This window comes from Malassezia vespertilionis, chromosome 1, assembly GCF_029542925.1.
Source record: "Malassezia vespertilionis chromosome 1, complete sequence".
NCBI lineage: Eukaryota > Fungi > Basidiomycota > Malasseziomycetes > Malasseziales > Malasseziaceae > Malassezia > Malassezia vespertilionis.
Window position 1 is genome coordinate 913345 of NC_079247.1, and position 20252 is coordinate 933596.

Below are 20252 nucleotides of genomic sequence, written 5' to 3' on the forward strand. Positions count from 1 at the left end.
ACGTGGCACTGATGATTCGGACGTATGCGACTGAGTCAAAAGTATTTTCAACGGGGAATATGGCCTGTGGCAAAGCTACAGCTACATTATGGCGCAGCGGGTGCGTGTCCTTGAGCAAACTTCTCTTGGAATGTGGGTTTCCTTTCGATAAACGCTTGCACGCACTTGGCCATGGTCGGCGACGCTCGCGAAATAGGGTCCGTTTGGTAGAAGTTCTCAATAGGGTTGCGGAGTGGCGTGCCAAGCGCATTGTCCGACGCAGCAGCCATCTGCTGCAACCCCAGCATGGCCACTTCCGCCGAAGTCAACTCGACATGGTCGTAGCGCACCAAGGAAGGCGCAATTTCAAACATGCGGTCGCGCACGCCCAAAACACTGTCATACGGAAGCGGCACACCGATAACCTCGGAAAGCGCGCGCAAAATCCTCCAATCCTCGCGCGATGCGCCGGCGCCAGAAACAGCGGGACGCGTAATCTGTGCACGGCCTTCCGTGTTAACATAGGAGGTTGCCTTTTCTGTGTAGGTCATGCCGGGCAAGCACACATCGGCAAACTGCGCGCCGACATCGCCGTGGTGGCCTTGGTAAACGACAAACGCGTTTTGGGGAATCTTTTGCGCGGTTATGTCGTCGGCATTGAGCAAGTACATAAACTTGGGCTTTAAGCCCTCCGTAGCAGGCGAGCCAGTGTAGCCAATATCGCGCGCGGCAGCACGCGCCGCACTGCGCTGCAAAAAGTTGAAACCGTTCCATTCGGAAGTCAGCATCTTGTCTTGGTTGTCCACGACAAGTTTTGCGACGTTCTTGAGAATTGCAGCACCGTCAGGGTGATCGGCAACACCGCTGCCAACAATGACGAGCGGCTTGGACGCACGCTTCAAGCGCTCGGCACCACTGCCTTTGCCCGCGGCAAGATCCGCGACAGCCTTGGCGTCTGTGCCAAGATGGTCGTAGTCGTATGTGAGATCGACGGGCTCGCCGATAACTGCAATGTCGAGGTTGTGCTGCAAGTAACTCTTGCGAATGCGCGCATTGATGATACTCGCTTCGTGACGGGGGTTGGTGCCAATCAGGATCACATAGTCGGCCTCTTCCAGACCTACAATGCGCGAGTTAAACGTGTAGTTGGAGCGAATATCCACGCCGTGTACAGGCGCAGATTCGCCGCGCGGCTCGTCAGTGATGACGTTCTCTGAACCAAGGCGGTTGATCATGTCTTTGAGCGCGACCATAGACTCGGCGTCGCAAAGCGCACCGGAAACGCCTTGGATTTCGTCGCCTTGTGCGCCACTGCTTGTGAGACCGTTGGCGATCGTCTCGAGTGCCTCTGGCCATGAGGCGGCAACAAAGCGGTCGCCTTGGCGGATGAGAGGAGTGGTGAGGCGTTGGTACTTGAGGCCATCGATGGCAAAACGAGTACGATCGTTAATCCACTCCTCATTCACATCGTCGTTGGTGCGCGGAAGCACACGCATGACTTGGAGATCGCGCGCATCGACACGGATGTTGCAACCGACGGCATCGAGCACATCAACCGACTCGACCTTCTTCAGCTCCCACGGGCGTGCGCGGAATTCATAGGGACGTGCGGTCAATGCACCCACAGGGCAGAGATCAATCACGTTACCGGACATTTCCGAGGTCATCATGCGCTCGATATACATGCCGATCTGCAGCTGGTTGCCACGGCCCGTGGTGCCAAGATCGTCCTCACCGGCAACTTCGTTCGCGTAACGCACACAGCGGGTACACTGAATGCAGCGTGTCATGACAGTCTTGACAAGCGGGCCAAAGTACTTGTCTTCCACGGCGCGCTTGCCACCAATCTCGTGGAATCGCGAGCGATCGGAACCGTAGCGCATGGATTGATCCTGTAGATCACATTCGCCACCCCAGTCGCAAATAGGGCAATCCAGAGGGTGGTTCATCAGCAGGAACTCCATTACACCCTCGCGAGCCTTTGCCACAACAGGTGAGTCTGTGAAGATCTGCTGGCCAGGCATGGCGGGGAAGGCACATGACGCAAGCGGCTTGGGAGCACCTTTGCTTTCCACAAGGCACATGCGGCAGTTACCGGCAACGTTGAGCTGGGATGGTAAGCAGATGGATGGTACATACCCGTTCATGGTAGCAAAAACGCGGGATTTGAGCACCGGCTTTTTCACAAGCTTGAAGAACGGAAGATCTAAAGTGTTAGCGTGCGTAGCATTGCATGACGTACCCCAATGGAACTTCGACCTCCTTTCCATCGACAAACAATTTCACTTGCTTGGGCGGCTCAGGCGAAGGCGTAGCCTGGCACCGGGCGCCCGACGTCGAGAAGGCAGCTGCACGCAGCACAGCTGCAGACTTGGCAGATCCTGCATTGATCCGCGTTTGCTTAAGCGCTTTAGATGCCCTCAAGGAGCGAAGCATCGTGACACACAAGCAGTCTCTCAACCGACAAGCTGGTTGGTAACAAACTTTGGCGCTGCCGAACGCTCTCTTCCAGCGTTTCCCGATATTTTCCACCAATCAGCAGAAACCCATTGTCAGAAAGTCACGTGATACAACATCCTGCCACGCGCCAGCCACGCCTGGCCGTGCGCAATGTACCACTTGTTGGTGGGGCTGTATGGTGGGTAATTGGTGCAATGCTGACGGCAGACGAGTTTACGCGTAAGCCAGTATACAATGTATTGCTTATTGGGCTGAAAGGATCGGGGAAGACATGGATGCTGGAGAGGGTAGGTGTACTGAGAAGTGCTCACGCAAAGCTGCGCGCTTCGTACTTGGATGGCGTAGGACCGTCGTCACGCATCGCGCCGACAGTAGGACAAAATGTTCTTGATATACCTTATAATAAAAGTGTCGTGCACATATGGGATCTTGGAGGCTCAATATCGATGCGTGATTTGTGGAAAACGTACTTGAAAGATGCGCATGCAGTTGTATGGGTCCTGGACGCGGTGCGATGGGCGACCGATGCCGAGGTTGTGGATGGAGCGTGCACCGCATATCGCGACAGCATTTTATCTACACTGTTTACCTTTGTGGGCGATGCTGCGGAACGCGGACAGCCGTTGGTGATCGTCGTGAGCAAAGTGGATGCGCTTGGGCCAGATGTCAAGGCCTCGCATGGCTTTCCGCAAGACCAGGTTCATGCGCGCGGTGTGCTCGAGCATGTCCGCTCGACCATTCAGAAGCGCTGCGCATCTTTCGTGAAAGAGAATGCACAGCGCGGCCTTCCCGAGCCACAGATCGTGTTTGTGTGCGCGAGTGCAGTGACAGGGTAAGTTGTGCTGTGTTCACTGACCGCAGCGAGGGGATCGCAGATGCAATGCGCAATGTGTACAGTTTAGCGCAGCGGTATGCACCTAGCACAGCACGGCGGCCATATACCACACCCAGATAGACCCCTATGGTACAAGTTACAAGATGACTACTTTATTCGTACATCGCCGCCATCGGCGCCTCTTCCTTGCTCATTAGTAGCTCCACACTCCAGAGGCACAAGGTGAAGAAAACGGTGAGCAAGCGCCAGTAAATCTGGTGGTTTTGATCAAGCAAAAGCAAATGACTGTACACGGCGATCAAGACAAAACGAGAGTATGTGACAAGGACGGGCAAGATGGTGGAGTCCGGCTTGGGGCGCGCGGCGGACGCAACGCGCCGAGCCTTTTCCCGTGGCGCAGTCGGCGCCTTGGACAGCGTTTCAGGGACATGTGAAGACACACTCTCTGCTCCTGGCGAGCCGGGCTCCTTGGCCTTCTTGAGCAAGTCGTTTAGTTTTGCTTGGTCCTGCGCCTCTTTATCGTTTGCGAGCTTGGTCTGTGCGTCAGAAGTGGGAATACTGCGCACGTCGTACGCAGTTGCCGTATCCAAGCGCGGAAGGACGCGAATAGCGGAGTACAAGACCATAAGACGGAAGACCAGGCTTACAATGACCGTCTTGGGCAGTACCTCGCTGGCCGCAGAGAGTACGTGCAAACTGTGCTCCACCGCATCCACAAGCCTGTCCAAAAAGGCATCGGTTGAGGTGGCCAGGAGGAAAGGCGTATGACTCTCAAGGCGTGATGCTTTAAATGCGCGCACCATCTGCAACGGATCCGTCCCAAGGCGCATCGACGTGTTGAGCTGGTAGATATTGAACACCACGTATGCAAACATCAAGCTCGTCTCCACGACATTTGCCTTGCGTATCGTGAACGCAATGCCCGAAATCCACAGTGTGGATGCAAGACTAGCGCCGATCGCAGCAGCGGTAATCGGACGGCCGTCGAAAGCGCCGTCGAAGCAAATGTACAAGGCAAACACGGCTGCAACGTAAATAATGGCGGACAGCATAAGAAACAAAAGCTGCCACACCTCCGATGGATCCAAGCCAAACGACAAAAGGCGTTTGATGATTCGACTGCCGCGCAGCTGCCTACTGCGTTTGCCATCTTCTGTATCATTGATAAGCCAGCGGGAGAGATGCGAGACAGACTGGATGACAAGGAGACTTGATAATCCCTCAAGAAGAGAGAACACGGGGCTCATGTACAAAAGAATATTGTACCAGTACTCGGGGATATGCGACAAGACGTACTGCTCGCCGTGGATTGCCATCGCGACACTCCCTTCGAGCCATGTAGCGCGAAAGAAGCCGTGCTCGCCAGAAAGCCAAGACGAAGGCAGCATAGATAGAATCGACTGCACCGCATTGGACCCTTGGATCGCCTGTGCGAGCGATACAGACTGGATCCATGTCGAGGTGGCCTGACCACTGCCGCTCTTGCGCATTGCTTCCACAACAGGGTTCGTCGCGGGAAGCGGCGAGTAAAGCCGTGCACAAACAAACAGGAGTACGGGTATAATCAAATTCTGCGACATTGACACGATTATCGTGACATAGGCCAATCGCGTTCCAGCCGTAGTCCAGCGGAGCGTAGAGAGGAAGAAGTAGAAGCACGCGAGAGCCGCTGAGTAGGCTAAAAAGGTCTCGCGGCTATGCTCCAGTGATAGAGGCAGAAAAAAAACAAGTTGAACCAGAGATAGCGTACTTGCCGTAAATAGCACGACGCGCCATACGCGACGCAACGTCTCTCGTATCATGGCACGCAAAGAGAAAGACGCCCCGGCAGCGACGTATTTATCACGTGTTCTGCCACAGAAAAAGTGTGGCATTCCTTTTGCTTGTGCGCCATGGCGGACGTGAGTACAGATGTGGTGATGGGCGAAGCCCCGTTGGAGGCCGATGCTGGCCTGTTAGCATCGTATGACTTTAATCCTCTGGATAATAGTGGGTATAAGAAGGATCGCGAGGCTCTGCTGGTATCGCGAACACGAAATGCGACTCAATTCCTGCTCAATACCATTTTCAAGCTGCCCATTTCGCGCGATTTGGACTATGGACCGCTCGCATCTTTGCCGCGCTTCACTTCTCTCCTTCCGCGTGAGAAGTCGCTGCCGAAGCCGAAGCCGCTGACCAAGTGGGAGCGGTTCGCGCGCAAGAAAGGAATTGTGAAACGCAAGAAAGACAAGATGATCTTTGACGAGGAGAGCCAGAAATGGGTTCCACGCTGGGGATATAAAGGCGCAAATAAGACGCTTGATGACCAGTGGCTTGTGGAAGTGCCGAATACGGCGGACGACGAGTTCCGGCCGGATAAGGCGGCTGCGCGCGAGCTCAAAGAGCGCCGCGCAAAGAATGAGACCCAGCGCCAACGCAATATTGCGCGTGGTGCAGCGGAGATGGCTACTGCAGTTACAGATGCCCCCAAACGCGCAAGCGCACTGGGCTCGGGGGTTGCGCCCAAGGCGCGCCGCCGTGCTGAGCTAGAAGCCGATGTCTTGCGCGCGCGCGGAAGCACCGCTTCCATGGGCCGCTTTGACAAGCATTTGGAAGGCGAAACTAAGCCGCGTGGTGTCAAGCGTCAGTACCAACCGAACGAGATGAATACGACAGACGAACGCAAAGCAAATTTGGCGCTTTTGGGCAAGATTGGGCGCGGCGGCTCCGACGTGAACATGCGCAAGGCCATCAAATATGCCAGCGATGGGCAAGGCTCCAAGGCATTTATCGATCGGAAGCAAAGGGAGCGCGCACCGGCAAAGCGCCGCAAGTAGAATCATTAGTTATGCTATGTCCACAGTCGTATGAGACCGTCCCAACCACCCGTAACGACTTTCGAGGTCTCGTGCGGGAGCCAATCGTGCGCAATGAGCACGTCTTTGTGGCAAGGCAACCGCTTGAGCAGCCCACCCGACTTCCAATCCCAAAATACGAGATTGCCTTGGCGGTCCCCTGAGGAGACAAAGCGCCCGTCGGGACTGAAGCCAATCTCGCACGCAAAACCCTGTACTTGATGGCCTCTAAACGTGCGCCGCTTACTTTGCTTAAAGTTGTCCGCATTGTACACGAGCATTTGGTTATCCATCGATTGGCAAGCAAGCCATTTCTGATCGGGATGCAACGCCACGGATGGCATGGATTGCATCGATGGGTCCGCCACAAGCTTCACCACTACGGGAATGTCAAAGTCCCACACACGCATCGTCTTGTCGTCACTTGTCGAGACGAACCGTTTATCCTCATCGACAAAAGTAATGGTGTTCACAGGGCCTTGGTGCTGGTTGTACTCTTGCGTAACCTGATCCGTAGTTGTGTCGTACTGGAGAATTTTTTTATCGCTCGTGCCTGCAAGAAAGATGTGCGGCTTTTGGGGATGGAAGCAGATGCAGTTCGCCACACTGTCCAGCAGGTACGATTTCAAACACACTCCTGATTCGGTGTCCCACAACTTTATCCAGTGGTCAAACCCAGCCGAGAGAAACTGTCGGCCGTCGGGGCTAAACGATACGTCGCTGATCGGCTTGGCGTGTCCAAGATACGTTCGCAGCACACCTCCTTCACGATACACATCCCAAAGTTTTATTTTTGTGTCCATACTCCCGCTTAAGACCATGTGTCCACTGTTTGGGAAAAGTCGCAAGGCGCTGATACCTTTTGTATGACCGGTCCATGTACGCACACATGTACTGGGTATATAGCTTTGCAATGCGCCGGGTTCGCCCCTCAGATTTACGTCGGCATCGGTAGGGATATGCATAAATGTACGGCCTTGGTAGTCGTGCATGGATGCGCCGTGGAAGATGCTCTTTTCTGTGCCACGCACCTCGTCCAGTTCGCGGCGCCTCGTAAGCTTGCCGAGGTCTAGTTTACGCTTCTCTGCACTTTCCTCGACCGCTTGCAGCTCGTCTGCGGTGGGGCCAACCGCTTCTTGTGGTACGGGCTCGCCCTGCTCGCCTTCCCAGCCGCCCCAAGGGCCGACGTAGGCGCCGGGGCCATCCACAATAGACGCATCGCCCGTCGTTCCTTTGCGTCGTTTCTTCATAGCGCGAGATTCAGCACGTCGTGTTGCATTTTCACCGCGCAGCTCTGCCATAGTAGCGCCGCCAGCCTGCTGCGCTGCAAAACGGTTTCCTACATAATCTTGCGAGCCGTTTGCATAAACGCTAGGGTTGTGTGCGTAACCGAGCATTTCAAATGTACGCTGCTGATTCCGAAAATCAAAGTCGGCCATGGTCGTCTCCTCGACGTAGCCAGACAGGGTTTTGGTCACGCCCGGCGCGAGGGCCATCGACGTTTCTTCCGCTTGTGCGACGATCAGCGCATCAGGTGCCTGTGTGAGTGCATTCATCGCGCAACGTACCTTTTTTGCAACTTGCGGTGCGATTGATTCTGTCATGACATCCGCTGCCAAAGGAACGGTACGCCGTGCGCTAGAGAACTGCGGTTCGCTGCGCTGGAGTCCAAACGTATCTGCCCCCACGTCTTCGTCGCTATCGCTCTCATCATCACTAGGTGATGGCGCATATAAAACCGAGTGACTATCTGGCACTTGTGTTTGCGCAACAGCGCCGCCAACAGGTACGTCGTCGTCGCTGTCCGATCTGTAGCCTAGCACGGCGTCCATGGCGCGAAAAGCGGCGCGGCGCGGCGCAAGCGCCTCAATGTCACGTGATTGTTGGTGGTGGCCCTCGCGACTGCCTCGGTGCATTTCGTACGAACATGCCTGCTGTAAAGATTGCACCGAGTGTGTTGGCATCTGATCTGGGCAATCTTACGCACGAGGTTCAGCGGATGCTTGCTTGTGGCGCAGACTGGCTCCATATCGGTACGTATTGCTCGCTGTGTGCGCGGATGACTTATGCGTAGATATCATGGACGGTCACTTTGTGCCCAACATTGTCATGGGAGCGCCAATCCTCAAATGTGTACATGAGCAGCTGCCGGATGCATTTATGGACTGTCATATGATGGTGACACACCCGCAACAGGTACGTTTCACGATCACGCGACTTATATGCAGTGGGTCAAAGATATTGCGGCTGCAGGTGGTTCCTCATACACATTCCATTTGGAAGCGCAAGGTGCGTATTAGTAGCAAGCTCACGCTAGGCGATCCGCTCGAGACCGTTCGCATTATCAAGGCATCCAATATGCGCGCATCACTTGCAATTAACCCAGGTACGCCTGCGGATGCGATCCCCAAGGAATTGGCAGACGCGGTCGATATGATTCTCATCATGACTGTATGGCCCGGAGCGGGTGGACAGAAATTCATTAAGGAGTGCATGCCAAAGGTAGCGCAGCTTCGTGCGCACTATCCCGATCTCGACGTGGAGGTTGATGGCGGGGTGGGCCCGAATACGATCGACGCATGTGCCCATGCAGGCGCAAATGTCATTGTCGCGGGCACTGCCGTGTTCAAGGACCCTAATCCAGAGTCGGTGATTACCTTCCTTCGGGAGCGCTGCGAAGAATCACAGGTGCGCATTCGCAATGAGCGCGAGCAATTTTTGAAGGGCGAGAAGATCGGTGCTCAAAGTTCTGATCCTGCTTGCGACTTTACCACGTACCTCGGACAGAATTCGCAAACGTAGTATTAGCACGAACCAGCACCATCTTTCTACACACCTCCACCACATGAATTTCTCGCGCCAACGTGGCATTGCGATCTTGCATTGCCGCCATGTCCGGTGCACAGCTTGACACCTCGCAGCTTGTAGCGTACACTGGTATTCTCTCGATTGCTTGTGCATGTGTGTATATCGGGAGTTTTGCTTCGTTGCATACCCCTATTTCCACGCGGAAATTACGCGTTGAGGCTGACCAGGATCCGAACGAAGATGAGAATCAGAGCGAATTGCAGAGTCTCTCATCCGACGGTGCATGGGCATTTCCGCTGATAGGTAGCGCAGTGCTCTTTTCCCTGTTTCTTGCTTTTAAGTATTTGAACAAAGAGCTGATAAACTTGCTCATTGCGACCTACTTTACCGTAATCGGCCTGGTGACAATCCCAACTGCGCTGCAGCATGTCATTGTTTTTTTCTATGATCGCAATTTTGTGAAGCGCGAGAAAAAAAAGTATTTGGAGCTGAAAGTAGACTGCAACTGGGTCGACAAGACGAAGCCTGAGGAAGCGCAAGAAAAGAACGGAATCGATACAAAGGCGGACATGTACACCTTTGCGATGCTTGCATTTTCGGTTGTGTTGCTTGGCACACACCTTTACACGAAGCTGTGGGTTTCTGCCAACACGATAGCACTGTGCTTTGCGCTGCAAGGCATTACGCTTATCGGACTCGATTCCTTTACCACTGGGTTCATCTTGCTTGGTGGTCTCTTCTTCTACGACATTTTCTGGGTGTTTGGCAGTACGCATTTGGTAGGCACATCGGTCATGGTCGATGTAGCCACCAAATTTGATGCACCAATCAAAATCCTATTTCCAAAAAACGTTGAGGAGATTGCAACCTCTTTGCTCGAGCACGGCCTTACGGACCTGCCCAAGTTGAAGTTTGCACTGCTTGGCCTCGGCGATATTGTGATTCCCGGCGTGTTTGTTGCACTGGCGTTGCATTTCGATCAAAAACATGCTTCAGAGTCGACGCCTGGACTTTTCTTTACCCGGTATTATTACAAGTTTGCGAAGCCGTATTTTACGGCGTGCTTCGTTGCCTACGTCCTTGGTTTGGTCACCACGATAACTGTAATGCATGTTTTTCATGCTGCACAGCCCGCGCTCCTTTATCTTTCCCCTGCATGCTCTTTATCTGTCGTGCTTGTTGCCTTTGTGCGTGGAGAATTGAAAGAACTATTCCAGTTTTCTGACAAGACCATCGAGCCGTTCAGCGGTAAAGTGGAGAAAAAAGAGTAAATTTTTGTACATTCATAGCCTGAGACTACAAATTTTACTTGTTTTTCTCTCGCACAGACGATGTCAGCTCGGAGCGGGATAGATAGATCGCGCTCGACGACACGACTTCCCGCAGCATTGCGCGAGGAACTTGGCATTGAGGATGGTGAGAATAAACCGAAGCAGCTTAGACCGTATGGCAGGCCAAAACCACGCCCAAACTCCATTGGCGCGCGCAAATTGGCACGTAAAGAACAGCGCCAAGCCAAGCATGGCGCTCGACTGCCACCGACACAGGAGATCAAGCCGCGTACCAGTGAAAAGGAACATTTACGCGCAATACAGGTGCCAATACAAGCAAAAAATAGCCTGGTTTCCGAGCGCACAAAAAGTGCAGGGCCTCGTTTAGTTGTGGACCCAATTTCGGGCAAGATGAAGTCATCTTATGACCGAGAGAAAAAACAGTCCAAGCTCGAGCGCCTTGCAGGAGAGAAACAAGACGAAGGGGATTTTAAGCGAAAACGAGTTTTGTCTGCGGTAGAAAAGGAAGAAGAAAACGAGATTGCCTGGTTGGAACACAAGCTGGGCGGCAAGCGCAAGAAACAATCTGAGGGCGATGATCTCGATTTTCTTCTGGATGATTTGGACCGTTTTCAACCTGGTGAAGACGAGGAAAGTACAAATTTGAGCGATAGCGATGCGTCGGCCGTGTACAGTGAGGATGAACTACAGGGCAGCGACGAGTATGACGACGAGGATGAAGAAGAAGAAGACGTTGAAGAAGCCATGGCTGACGATTTCGAGCAAAAGGCACCTATAGAAGCAGTGGCACATGCGGAACAGCCCAAAGCCTCAGCACCACCTTCTGGTATGTACGTCCCCCCTGCGCTTCGAGCAGCCAAGGCCAAAGAACGTGATGCAGAGAAAGAAATTGAGCAACAAAAACTTCACCGCTATGTGAATCGCCAGCTGAATCGTTTAGCCGAAGGCAATCTTGATACCATTATTGGCGAGCTTGATTCGCTGTACCGAACGTTTGCGCGTCGCGACGTGTCTACTACCATAACAAGGTTGGTGCTCGATACTATTGCAGCTCGCACACACCTCACCGAGACGATTGTTGTTTTGTATGCCGCGTTGATCACCGCAATGCACCGTATTGTCGGCGTAGAATTCGGCGCTTATTTTTTGCAGGAATGCATTACGCGCATGCTGCATGTATATGTACCACTGATCAAGACTCCGCTGGATGAGACAGAGGAAGTCGCTGCAAAAAATCGTGAGTGCGTAAATCTCATGCTTTTGTTGTGCCACCTGTTCAACCTGAAACTCATTTCTTCTACAATACTCTACGACCTTGTGCGGCTCTTTTTGAACCGCGGATTCCGTGAACTTTTACCAGGTATCAACGGACCCAAAGTCATCACGGAAGCAGACATTGAGCTTATCTTGCGCATTGTGCAAAGTAGTGGCGCCGACCTGCGCCGCGATGATTCAACTTCATTCAAAGCCATTGCCGAGCTGACAAGCGAGGTGCTTGCCCAAGCGCCAAAAGAAGGGAATACCGTTGCAAATTCCAGTCGTGCGCGATTTATGCTCGAAGCACTGGTTAATGTGCGGAAAAATCACAAGCAAAATCAGTCGGCAACGATGGAAAGTACGCAGCGTATGACCAAGTTTCTATCTACGCTCGAGCGGCGGCGTAGCGTCCGGACCCAAGCTGCGCTTCAGGTTGGCTTGAAAGATTTGCAGGATGCCGAGAAGAAAGGGCGTTGGTGGCTTGTGGGAGCAGCGTGGACAGGCCACGAGGAGACTAGCGACAGTGCCGCGCCCACGACCAAAGCGACTCAAGAGAGCAACACAGACCTCTCCTGGCTTCCTGATGACACAAAAGAAGAGACAGCGTGCGATTTTGTGGCGTTAGGTCGTAGCCACGGTATGAATACAGATGCACGTCGTGCCATCTTTTCTACGCTTCTGAACAGTGTAGACTATAAGGATGCGGTGCAAAGTCTCATGCAGCTGAAACTAAACGAAGTGCAACGGCGTGAAGTCATTCGCGTTCTTCTTCACTGCGGCGTGCAGGAGCAGCAGTACAATCCATTCTATACGTTGGTTGGGCAGCAACTCGCAGAAGAGCTACCGGCGATGCGCGTAACGCTTCAGTACGTCTTGTGGGATTACTTTCGCGAGATTGGCGAGACGCACGTCGGAGGAGAGAAAATCACTGCACACGCGCAAGACGACGACGAAATGGATACGGTGGATGACGAGGTACGGCAACGAAAACTGCTTTATTTCGCGCGTGCGTACGGATGGTGGTTTGGTCGCGGGTCCCTGAGTCTGAGCGCACTTAAATCTGTCGACTTTACGAGTCTGCACGCGCGGGGAATCCACTTTTTGCAACAACTTTTCCTGCAGACATTTTTGTCGTGTCTCTCCAAGTCTCCTATTCTTACTGCAAAATCCCGGCAGCATTTTGCAGCTAGTCCGAGCCAGCAGGAAAAAGAGACGATTGAGAAACTTGTGGTGCGCGGCACTGTCGGCAATCCTACGCTTGCCCAGGGCTTCCTCTTCTTTTTCAAAGCGCACCTTGGGCGCGCCAAACTTGCAGAGCTGGTCGGCGATGATGCCGTTGTATTTGTGCGGCTAAAATGGGCGATCAGCATAGCTACAGAGACGGCCAGTGTCGGCGTGCAAGCCGCGGGCGATGCCGCTTTATAGCCTCTAAGGAATTTCAGCGCTTTGTTTCGCTTTTTCTTTTCGTCGCTTGCTGCCTTGCACCATCTCGCGCTTCTTATTTGCCATGCGCCGGCCTATAGAGCTTGTGCCCGCAGCAACACGCACATCCTTTCGCGCCACGGGTGCCTGTCGGAGCCTTTTCCGCAGCATCTGCGACGGCTTGGGCAGTTTTAGCATCCACTCTGGTACTTGGCAGCCCGATTGCCGCATGACATTCACAACGCTGGGGTGAGTGCAGTACGCATACATACGACTTTAAATACGGCGCATCCTCCTTGTTAAAGTAGGTGATGGCAGTCCCTTGTTTTCCAGCACGACCTGTTCGCCCAATACGGTGAATATAGCTTTGCACTGTTTGCGGAAAGTCGTAATTAATGACCAAATTCACGCCCTTGAAATCGATGCCGCGGGCCATGAGCTCTGTACAGATTAGAATCCAAATATCCCCGCGCTTAAACGCGTCAATCACAGCCTCGCGCTGTTTTTTTGGGCGCTCTGAATGGATCACATCCACGTGCAATCCATCGTACACCAGCTCGTGAAACAGCTCGCGCGCGCGGTCAATCGATTGCACAAACAAAAGCACCGGTGGCTTCATCCCCCCTTCCTGGATGAGCGAGCGCAACGCAAGCAGCTTCCCGTCCTCGGACCCTGTAAACTCGAGCTGCTGGTGGATGGTATCCGTGGCGCCTTCCTTTTGGCCCGCCAGTACGCGGCACTCGTCCACCATGAATGTCTTGGCTAGTTGTTCCACACCAGAATGCAGCGTCGCGCTAAACAGTGCCTTGCGCAGTTTCGGATGCGTACACGCCGCAAGGATCTCGTCGGTCTGTTCGAGGAATCCATCTTCCAAGAGACGATCGGCCTCGTCGAGGACCAGCTGCTCGACGTGCGAAAGTTCAAGCTCCTCGTGCTGGATCGCATGAACGAGCCGTAACGGCGTGGTGATGAGGATATCAAACTTCTTCTTTGCAAGTGCATCATCGTCCGAGTTTTTTACGGCGCCGCGCGTCAAGAGACACGTTTTAAAAGCCTGGCCCTGTGCGAGCCGCTGTAGCTGCTCGTGGATTTGCTGTGCAAGTTCCCGAGTCGGGCTTACAACCACAGCGCGGATGCCGACTTTTGCGTGGGCACGCAGGAGCTGCAGGATCGGCAGGACAAACGCAAGCGTTTTTCCCGAGCCTGTGGGCGCGCCTGCAAGCAAGTCGCGGCGGTCCAGCACCACACTTATCGCACCGCGCTGAATCGGTGTCGGATCGGACCATCCTCCACTCTCTAGGTTCGCACGCAGCCACGGAGCAACGTGCCATCGGCGCTCCAAATCGCCCCACGAGGCGAGCGGCAGCGGCACGTCGGTCCCCTTTAGCCGGAGCTGGTATTTACGGAGAAAAGCTTGCAAATCAGCACGCCGAAGCAGTGGCGCGTCAGTGCAGGGCTTATTTGCATCGGGCGCTACGGCTTGGGCTGTTGCGGCTTGGCGCTCTTCTGCGTGACTGTTGAAAAAATCGAGCTCCTTCGGTAGGACTGCACGGGCACTTGGCGGTCCAGTGAGTGGCGCTTCCGCATTGCGCTTCTCTGCAAACAATTCCATATCTTCTCCGAATCGCTTCTTGTCGAACCGCGTGCCTCCCGTGAGGAGGCTCTGGAAAATGTCCATGGCGGTAGGGCGGAGCGAGTATTTCTTTTTGCGAGACCTCCACACGGTGCCTTTGTGCCTCCACACGACTTGCCACCCCCAAGCGCTTGCATGCATGGATGCGTCGCGAGAGCGGATGCATTGTAGCGCGCCATCGCCGAGGAAACGTGCTCGGAGCAGTACATACAAAGCGTACTGCCGCACTCTCCTGGACTTATCCGATGCATGCCTACTGCATATATTTTCCTTCTTATCCACAGCTGACATTGTATGCGTACAACGTGTATGCCAGCATACCGCGCGCCTTGCGAGCTCTAATGTCGTGTGGAAACAGCGATTTTTTGAAGACTTTGTTTGTGGGCGTGTGCAGCCGCGTCTGCCAATTTCCATCGAGATCCGTGCGCTATTCTCTGCGCGACACAGGCCACGCGCTCTCGCAACACTGCCGCCCCGCTACCGCAAAACACACAGCCTCGACGAGAGTGCCGTGGGCATTCACTGGAAGCGTCTGTATGCCATTATGGTAAATTGGAATACGGGAAATGTGCGTGTGCATGCCCTGGGAGCCCCTTCTTTTATACCTCTTCCCGAAACGGAGCCGCACACGCTGGTCCAAGCATCGTCGCGCTGGATTATGACAGCCAGCAGGGCACGGACGAGGCTATTGGATTTGAACGTTGCGTCTGTGCATGCAGCACTAACACCGCTGCATATATATCCTGCGGACGCATTTCACGCTACGCCCACCTTTTCCTTGTCTCCTCTCCCTCTCGCCGAAGCAATCTGCGCCAAGGCTCAAGCAGACGATGTGCTGCGGAAAACGCTAATGCACCACGAGTTCTTCTTGACAGCGATGCAGCTAGAGCAAGGGACGCACGCTGTGCGACTGTGCATGTGCTACTCCCCCGGCCTCGTCGCGATACTCGCTTTGGATGACGAGGGACAAGTGCATGTAGAGCATCTCTTCTTGGTGCACGCGACCGTTTCCAGTGCCACGTTTCAAACCAAGATGCTGGTTGCATGCACCGACGATGCGCGCATGCACATTTGGCGCGTTACCAGCAAGGATGCAACGCGCTTGAAAACGTTCCAAGGCGCGTGCACACACCCTGCCAGCCTCGCATTGCATCGCATCCCCCATGCAAGCTTGGAGACGTACCAATTGTCCCTATTGTACACCACCAGCGTGTGTGGAACGTGGCGTGTGATGTTGCAAGAATTCGTGCTGCGTGCGCACAGCAGCCACGTAGACTGCACAAGTCGCTGTGCGAGTGGCGCGCCCTACCGTGCCAACACGGGCGCAATCCAACGAGGTGCTGCACCGCGCGTCGTCTACGAACATCCGTACCTTGTGGTGTGCACCGATCGCCTGGACGTGTACAAAGTCCACGGCGCGTCGCGCTCCTTGCGCACTCTACCCAGTGTTGGCCGCGCTGCCAGTGCGACGTGCGAGACACTTCGCATTGCCCATTGCGGTGCGTTGGACGGACACACAAGCCGCATTGCGAGCGTCGCACTCGACAAAGGCCGCTGCATCTCTACCAGCGTCGACGGCGCGGTGCTCATTTGGAATATCCGCAACCGTATGGAGCCTATTACAACGCTACGGGCCGCCGCACACGACGGCGTGCTTCCTTCGCTCTTGCCGCACCCCATACCGTGCCATTCCATGGGCGCATTGGTACGCGAATTGAGCGCAGAAGTGCCTACCAAGCGCGGCGTTGTCCACTGGATCTCTTGTGCGTTTGACAAGATATTCTGTATTGCAACCACCATGGCACCGCGACGGACGTATGAGCAGGTGCAGGTGTGGCAATTTTATTGACGCGCGCATGCATGCACAAATGCGCGAGCCAGTGCGCCGGCCTCTTGCGGCTTGACAGACAGTTCGCGCCGGATGGATGCTGCTAGCTGGGCAGTGTCCAGATTTCCATAGACGCGCTCCACGCACACACTCTCTGCAAGCACCGGCACCGGCGCATCAAAGTCGATCTCGATCGTGACGCGCGCCTTGGCCTCTTGGTGTGGGAGGAATACAATAGCAGTCATCTCCAGCGCAGTCTCTGGCCGCCGATTACTTCGCTGGCACGTTACAGGCACATGCGTGCGCAGCCGATCCACTTCGGCTCGCGTGCGCCGATATGCTAGCCACAACCGTGTGACCATACGCAGCACTGCGGGCGTCTCTTGCGGCGCATGTTCCTTGAGATGCACACGAAGCATGGCGAGCGCTGCAACGTGCATCGGCGAGGCCTCTACAGGAAGGATGGGCGAAACCGCGACGCGCTTCACAAATGCGCGACGTCCGCCGAGCTCGATGGTCACGGCCAAGGACTTGGCATGCGTGAGCTGGAGCAGTGTCGAGGTACGGTGGGTCAGCTGCCACTGCATGAGCGTTTCGACATGCGCGATGCGCCGCTCCAGCCGCGCCGCTTCGGCTGGCGAACACCCCTGGATCTGATCACTGATCGCGCGCGCGTCTTGAATCGCTTCCAGTGTCTGCTCGCGCTTGCTGGCCGTTTCGTCGAGGCGTGCGCGTGCACGTGCGAGCTGCTCGGCGGCCTCGGTGCGTTTTGCCTGCATCGTCTGCAGCACCTGCTGCTGCTCCTCGATGGAGGCGTGTAGTTGGCGAAGCTCGTCCGGATCGCACGCTGCAATGGCCTGCTGCTTTGCACGCGCATCTTGCACCTTTTGCGCGAGCGCGGCGTGTGATGCACGCAACGCAGGCAAAAGCTCTGCTTCCAGACGCGCGCGCTTTGCATGCACAGTCTCGGCATCGTGCTCCAGTATGTCGCGGTGGCGCGAAAGCATCGCCGTGAGCTCCTCGTCAAACTGCATATCGGTGCGCCAGCCGTAGTAGTCATGCATTGCAGCGGCGCGTGCAGCCTGTTTATGTACATTCAACTGGCCTTTCATGCTCCGCCGCATATCTTCGTCTTCCAACTGCCCCCATTCCTGCACAAATGCGGGGGGGTGCGTGTAGAAATCTTCTTCCATGCTTTCAAGGCGCAGACGGCCGTCTTCAACGTGCTGCTTCAGCTCGGTACACGCGTTCTGCAGCGTGCGTAGCATGGGCGCCGCACCGCTCGCAAGGCGCACTTGCTCCAAGACCGAAGTGCCTTGGGCGCGCTCGGCGCTGCGCGCGGGCCTCGAGCGCGACGCTTGCATATCTTCGTGGAATTTAAGGTCGATCACGGCCAAAAAGTCGGCGAGGTGCATATGAAAGGATGTGTCGCTCACGGCCGCCTCGTCCAGCGACACGTCTGCACGCATGGGCGAGGAACGACGGCCGCGCTGCTTGAGCAGGTTGTGGATAAATGGCGAGCGCGGCCACGCCATAGGATCGGCAGATGCGCCCATCGATGCACGCGCGCGTGCAGCAAAATGCGGCGATGCCGAGCGAGTGGCCGATGCAGGCTGCGAGCGCGAGGCTACGGGCGGCGTGTGCGGCGCAGCGCGACGGGCGGGCGAGTGCGTGTACTGCGGCGAGGCGACGCCGGCACGCAAAGACTGCCTGAGCCGCGTAGGTGTCGCAGGAGTCGCTGCGGGGCGTGGCGTGGCGTCCTTTGGAAGCAGCAGCATCGTCTTGCGCCGGTCCGGCGAACGCTCGGGCGACTGTGACTCGCGCGCCTGCGTTGCCTCGCGCGCATACTCGCCCCATACCGCCGTCATTTCCATCGTGGACTCGTCCATAGATGCACTGGTATTTGCCTCCTGCGCGCGGACAATGCGGCCGTGCGCTTGGGTGAATTCCATCGTGCTCTGGTCGTCCATGGACATTGCTCCGCTCTCATCTGCGTGCGGCGTCCAGGCCTCTGTAAGGTCCATCGTATCTCCCAGCGAGGTGCTGGCATCAAAGACGTCTGCTGAGATGTCCATCGATACCTCGGTCGTGCCGCTCATGTCCACACTGGACTGCGAATCATCGTGCACGTCTTGAGCAGGACGTATGCTCATTGTCGGCTCGTCTTGCTCGAAATCGCTGGCGTGAGAAAGAGGTATACGTACGTTTTTTTCTGGCGCGCACTAAACGTCACACGGCGCCTTCCTCTTGCATCGTCCATGTCGAGGGCGGGGAGCGTGGGAGGGATAGCTATGGTGTGCGCACTGGGCGTCCCGAGTGCCTGTGTCGAGCCGGTAGATTTACTGGGCGACTCCTGCAGCTTCGTAGGCGATTCACGGTATACACTCGCAAACGGATTCGGCAGGCCTGGAGACAAGAGCCGCTCGTCCAGCGCCGGCATACCTTGCAGACCAGCACGCGCCGTCTCCGCCACGTACACTGCCATATCCGCCGCAGCGGATGGACGAATATGAGCGTGCTCTGGGTTCGGGCCGAGGCCCGTGGGACTTTCAAATACTTGTGGAGTCGCGCGGATCGCCGACTTGCGCGGCTGGCGCACCGCAGCACGGCGCTCGGGACTGATACCTAGTTTCGCGGCATATTCTGCACCACCCATGCTAGCCGCGCGCTTCTTGTGCACACGTTCAGCTGGATGCGTGTTTTCTTTGTCTGGCATGCCGCCGCCAGGGACAGATTGTCGCGCGTGCATGGACAAGATGCGCGGCGCAAGTGTTGTTGTTACGCCAGGGTCACGTGATTTATCTGGCGTGCGCGCGCGCTGCTCTTCACCTGCATGGATGCACGGCCCTGGTGGCGGTATGTTGCTGCGCCAATGGTGAACCAGTCGGATCTTGCATTCCGGCTCACTGCCGTGCATTATGGTGCGACTGCGACGTGGACGTACGTGTACTTGCTGCTTACTCCAGGCAAATGTATCATACGCAGGAACTAGAGCAGCGGGATGTGTACGAAACGCTTGTGCATGCGTTGGAGCAGGGCCGCTGTGCGGACGCGGCGCATGATGCAGTGACTGGGGAGCGTACGCCGCAGATTGTACAGCTTGCTGGGGACGATCCGCAGCAGCTTGCGGATGCAGCCAAGAAAGTTGCTGCGTACGCCGACGGAATCGACTTGAATTTGGGGTGCCCGCAGCGCCGCGCAAAAGACGGGCATTACGGCGCATACTTGTTGGCGCGCCGTGAGTGGCCGCTGGTGGAGCAGCTTACCAGTGCATTGGCACATGCGACGCCTCTTGTCGTCTCGACCAAGATTCGGCTGTGCGACTATGCGCCGGATACAGTTGCGCTCGCTTTGCGGCTAGCGCACGCGGGCTCTTCGTTTATCACTTTGCATGGCCGTCATGTAGCCATAAACCGACGTCGTGCGCATTCTGCGAAACTCGAGTACGTTGCCGAGATACGTCGCGCGTTGCTCGAGGCTGGCGCGCACGCTTCACAACAGGGAGGCTCGACGCGGGTGTTGAGCAATGGGAATGTGCGGTGCTGGGATTGTATCGTGTCTAGTTTGGAGTACACAGGCGCGGATGGGATCATGGTGGGAGAGCCACTGTTGGAGCAGCCAAGGTACGTTTTTTTACTAGCTTATGCAGCTTGTTTTCTTCATCGCTCGGCCGCACGCCGACGTGGCGCGAGTCTATGCATACCTATTTGCGATTCTGTCGTGCATACCCTCTAGACTCACTCCCCATTTCGCGCGTTCACCAACATGTGCAGTACATGGTGCGTGGCGGATTACCACACGGGCGCGAAGCGCGGCGCTGGGAGGACGCGCTCAAAGCGGCAAATTCCGTAGACGCGATGCTAGCGCTTGTGGAGGCGCAGTAGTATGCATGTGCAAGATGTGT

At 55.6% G+C, this 20252-nt stretch overlaps 11 protein-coding genes across 11 annotated transcripts; 6 read left to right on the forward strand and 5 right to left on the reverse strand.

Annotated features, from left to right (window-relative positions):
• Nucleotides 1-86: 86 nt before the first annotated feature.
• On the reverse strand, nucleotides 87-2415 carry MVES1_000526 (uncharacterized protein; the record flags this gene model as incomplete). The annotated part of the gene is made up of 2 exons (XM_056205384.1): nucleotides 87-2046; nucleotides 2222-2415. 2 exons carry the CDS (start codon nucleotides 2413-2415, stop codon nucleotides 87-89), a joined length of 2154 nt encoding a protein of 717 aa, XP_056061359.1.
• A 470-nt stretch (nucleotides 2416-2885) lies between these two features.
• MVES1_000527 (uncharacterized protein) lies at nucleotides 2886-3394 on the forward strand (the record flags this gene model as incomplete). The annotated part of the gene is made up of 2 exons (XM_056205385.1): nucleotides 2886-3271; nucleotides 3301-3394. The coding sequence occupies 2 exons, from the start codon at nucleotides 2886-2888 to the stop codon at nucleotides 3392-3394; spliced, it is 480 nt and encodes a 159-aa protein (XP_056061360.1).
• Nucleotides 3395-3426: 32 nt separating this feature from the next.
• Nucleotides 3427-4854, reverse strand: MVES1_000528 (uncharacterized protein; the record flags this gene model as incomplete). Its single annotated transcript, XM_056205386.1, has 1 exon — nucleotides 3427-4854. The coding sequence occupies one exon, from the start codon at nucleotides 4852-4854 to the stop codon at nucleotides 3427-3429; it is 1428 nt and encodes a 475-aa protein (XP_056061361.1).
• Nucleotides 4855-5166: 312 nt separating this feature from the next.
• Nucleotides 5167-6090, forward strand: RRS1 (Rhodanese- sulfurtransferase; the record flags this gene model as incomplete). Its single annotated transcript, XM_056205387.1, has 1 exon — nucleotides 5167-6090. The coding sequence occupies one exon, from the start codon at nucleotides 5167-5169 to the stop codon at nucleotides 6088-6090; it is 924 nt and encodes a 307-aa protein (XP_056061362.1).
• Nucleotides 6091-6104: 14 nt separating this feature from the next.
• MVES1_000530 (uncharacterized protein) lies at nucleotides 6105-7940 on the reverse strand (the record flags this gene model as incomplete). The annotated part of the gene is made up of 1 exon (XM_056205388.1): nucleotides 6105-7940. One exon carries the CDS (start codon nucleotides 7938-7940, stop codon nucleotides 6105-6107), a length of 1836 nt encoding a protein of 611 aa, XP_056061363.1.
• Nucleotides 7941-8035: 95 nt separating this feature from the next.
• RPE1 (ribulose-phosphate 3-epimerase) lies at nucleotides 8036-8910 on the forward strand (the record flags this gene model as incomplete). The annotated part of the gene is made up of 4 exons (XM_056205389.1): nucleotides 8036-8141; nucleotides 8183-8304; nucleotides 8337-8397; nucleotides 8426-8910. 4 exons carry the CDS (start codon nucleotides 8036-8038, stop codon nucleotides 8908-8910), a joined length of 774 nt encoding a protein of 257 aa, XP_056061364.1.
• Nucleotides 8911-8999: 89 nt separating this feature from the next.
• MVES1_000532 (uncharacterized protein) lies at nucleotides 9000-10187 on the forward strand (the record flags this gene model as incomplete). The annotated part of the gene is made up of 1 exon (XM_056205390.1): nucleotides 9000-10187. One exon carries the CDS (start codon nucleotides 9000-9002, stop codon nucleotides 10185-10187), a length of 1188 nt encoding a protein of 395 aa, XP_056061365.1.
• A 411-nt stretch (nucleotides 10188-10598) lies between these two features.
• SGD1 (suppressor of glycerol defect) lies at nucleotides 10599-12890 on the forward strand (the record flags this gene model as incomplete). Its single annotated transcript, XM_056205391.1, has 1 exon — nucleotides 10599-12890. The coding sequence occupies one exon, from the start codon at nucleotides 10599-10601 to the stop codon at nucleotides 12888-12890; it is 2292 nt and encodes a 763-aa protein (XP_056061366.1).
• Nucleotides 12891-12893: 3 nt separating this feature from the next.
• Nucleotides 12894-14565, reverse strand: ROK1 (RNA helicase; the record flags this gene model as incomplete). Its single annotated transcript, XM_056205392.1, has 2 exons — nucleotides 12894-13131; nucleotides 13160-14565. The coding sequence occupies 2 exons, from the start codon at nucleotides 14563-14565 to the stop codon at nucleotides 12894-12896; spliced, it is 1644 nt and encodes a 547-aa protein (XP_056061367.1).
• Nucleotides 14566-16362: 1797 nt separating this feature from the next.
• On the reverse strand, nucleotides 16363-19097 carry MVES1_000535 (uncharacterized protein; the record flags this gene model as incomplete). The annotated part of the gene is made up of 2 exons (XM_056205393.1): nucleotides 16363-18526; nucleotides 18553-19097. The coding sequence occupies 2 exons, from the start codon at nucleotides 19095-19097 to the stop codon at nucleotides 16363-16365; spliced, it is 2709 nt and encodes a 902-aa protein (XP_056061368.1).
• Nucleotides 19098-19181: 84 nt separating this feature from the next.
• Nucleotides 19182-20232, forward strand: MVES1_000536 (tRNA-dihydrouridine(16/17) synthase [NAD(P)(+)]; the record flags this gene model as incomplete). Its single annotated transcript, XM_056205394.1, has 3 exons — nucleotides 19182-19288; nucleotides 19315-19971; nucleotides 19998-20232. The coding sequence occupies 3 exons, from the start codon at nucleotides 19182-19184 to the stop codon at nucleotides 20230-20232; spliced, it is 999 nt and encodes a 332-aa protein (XP_056061369.1).
• Nucleotides 20233-20252: the final 20 nt, after the last annotated feature.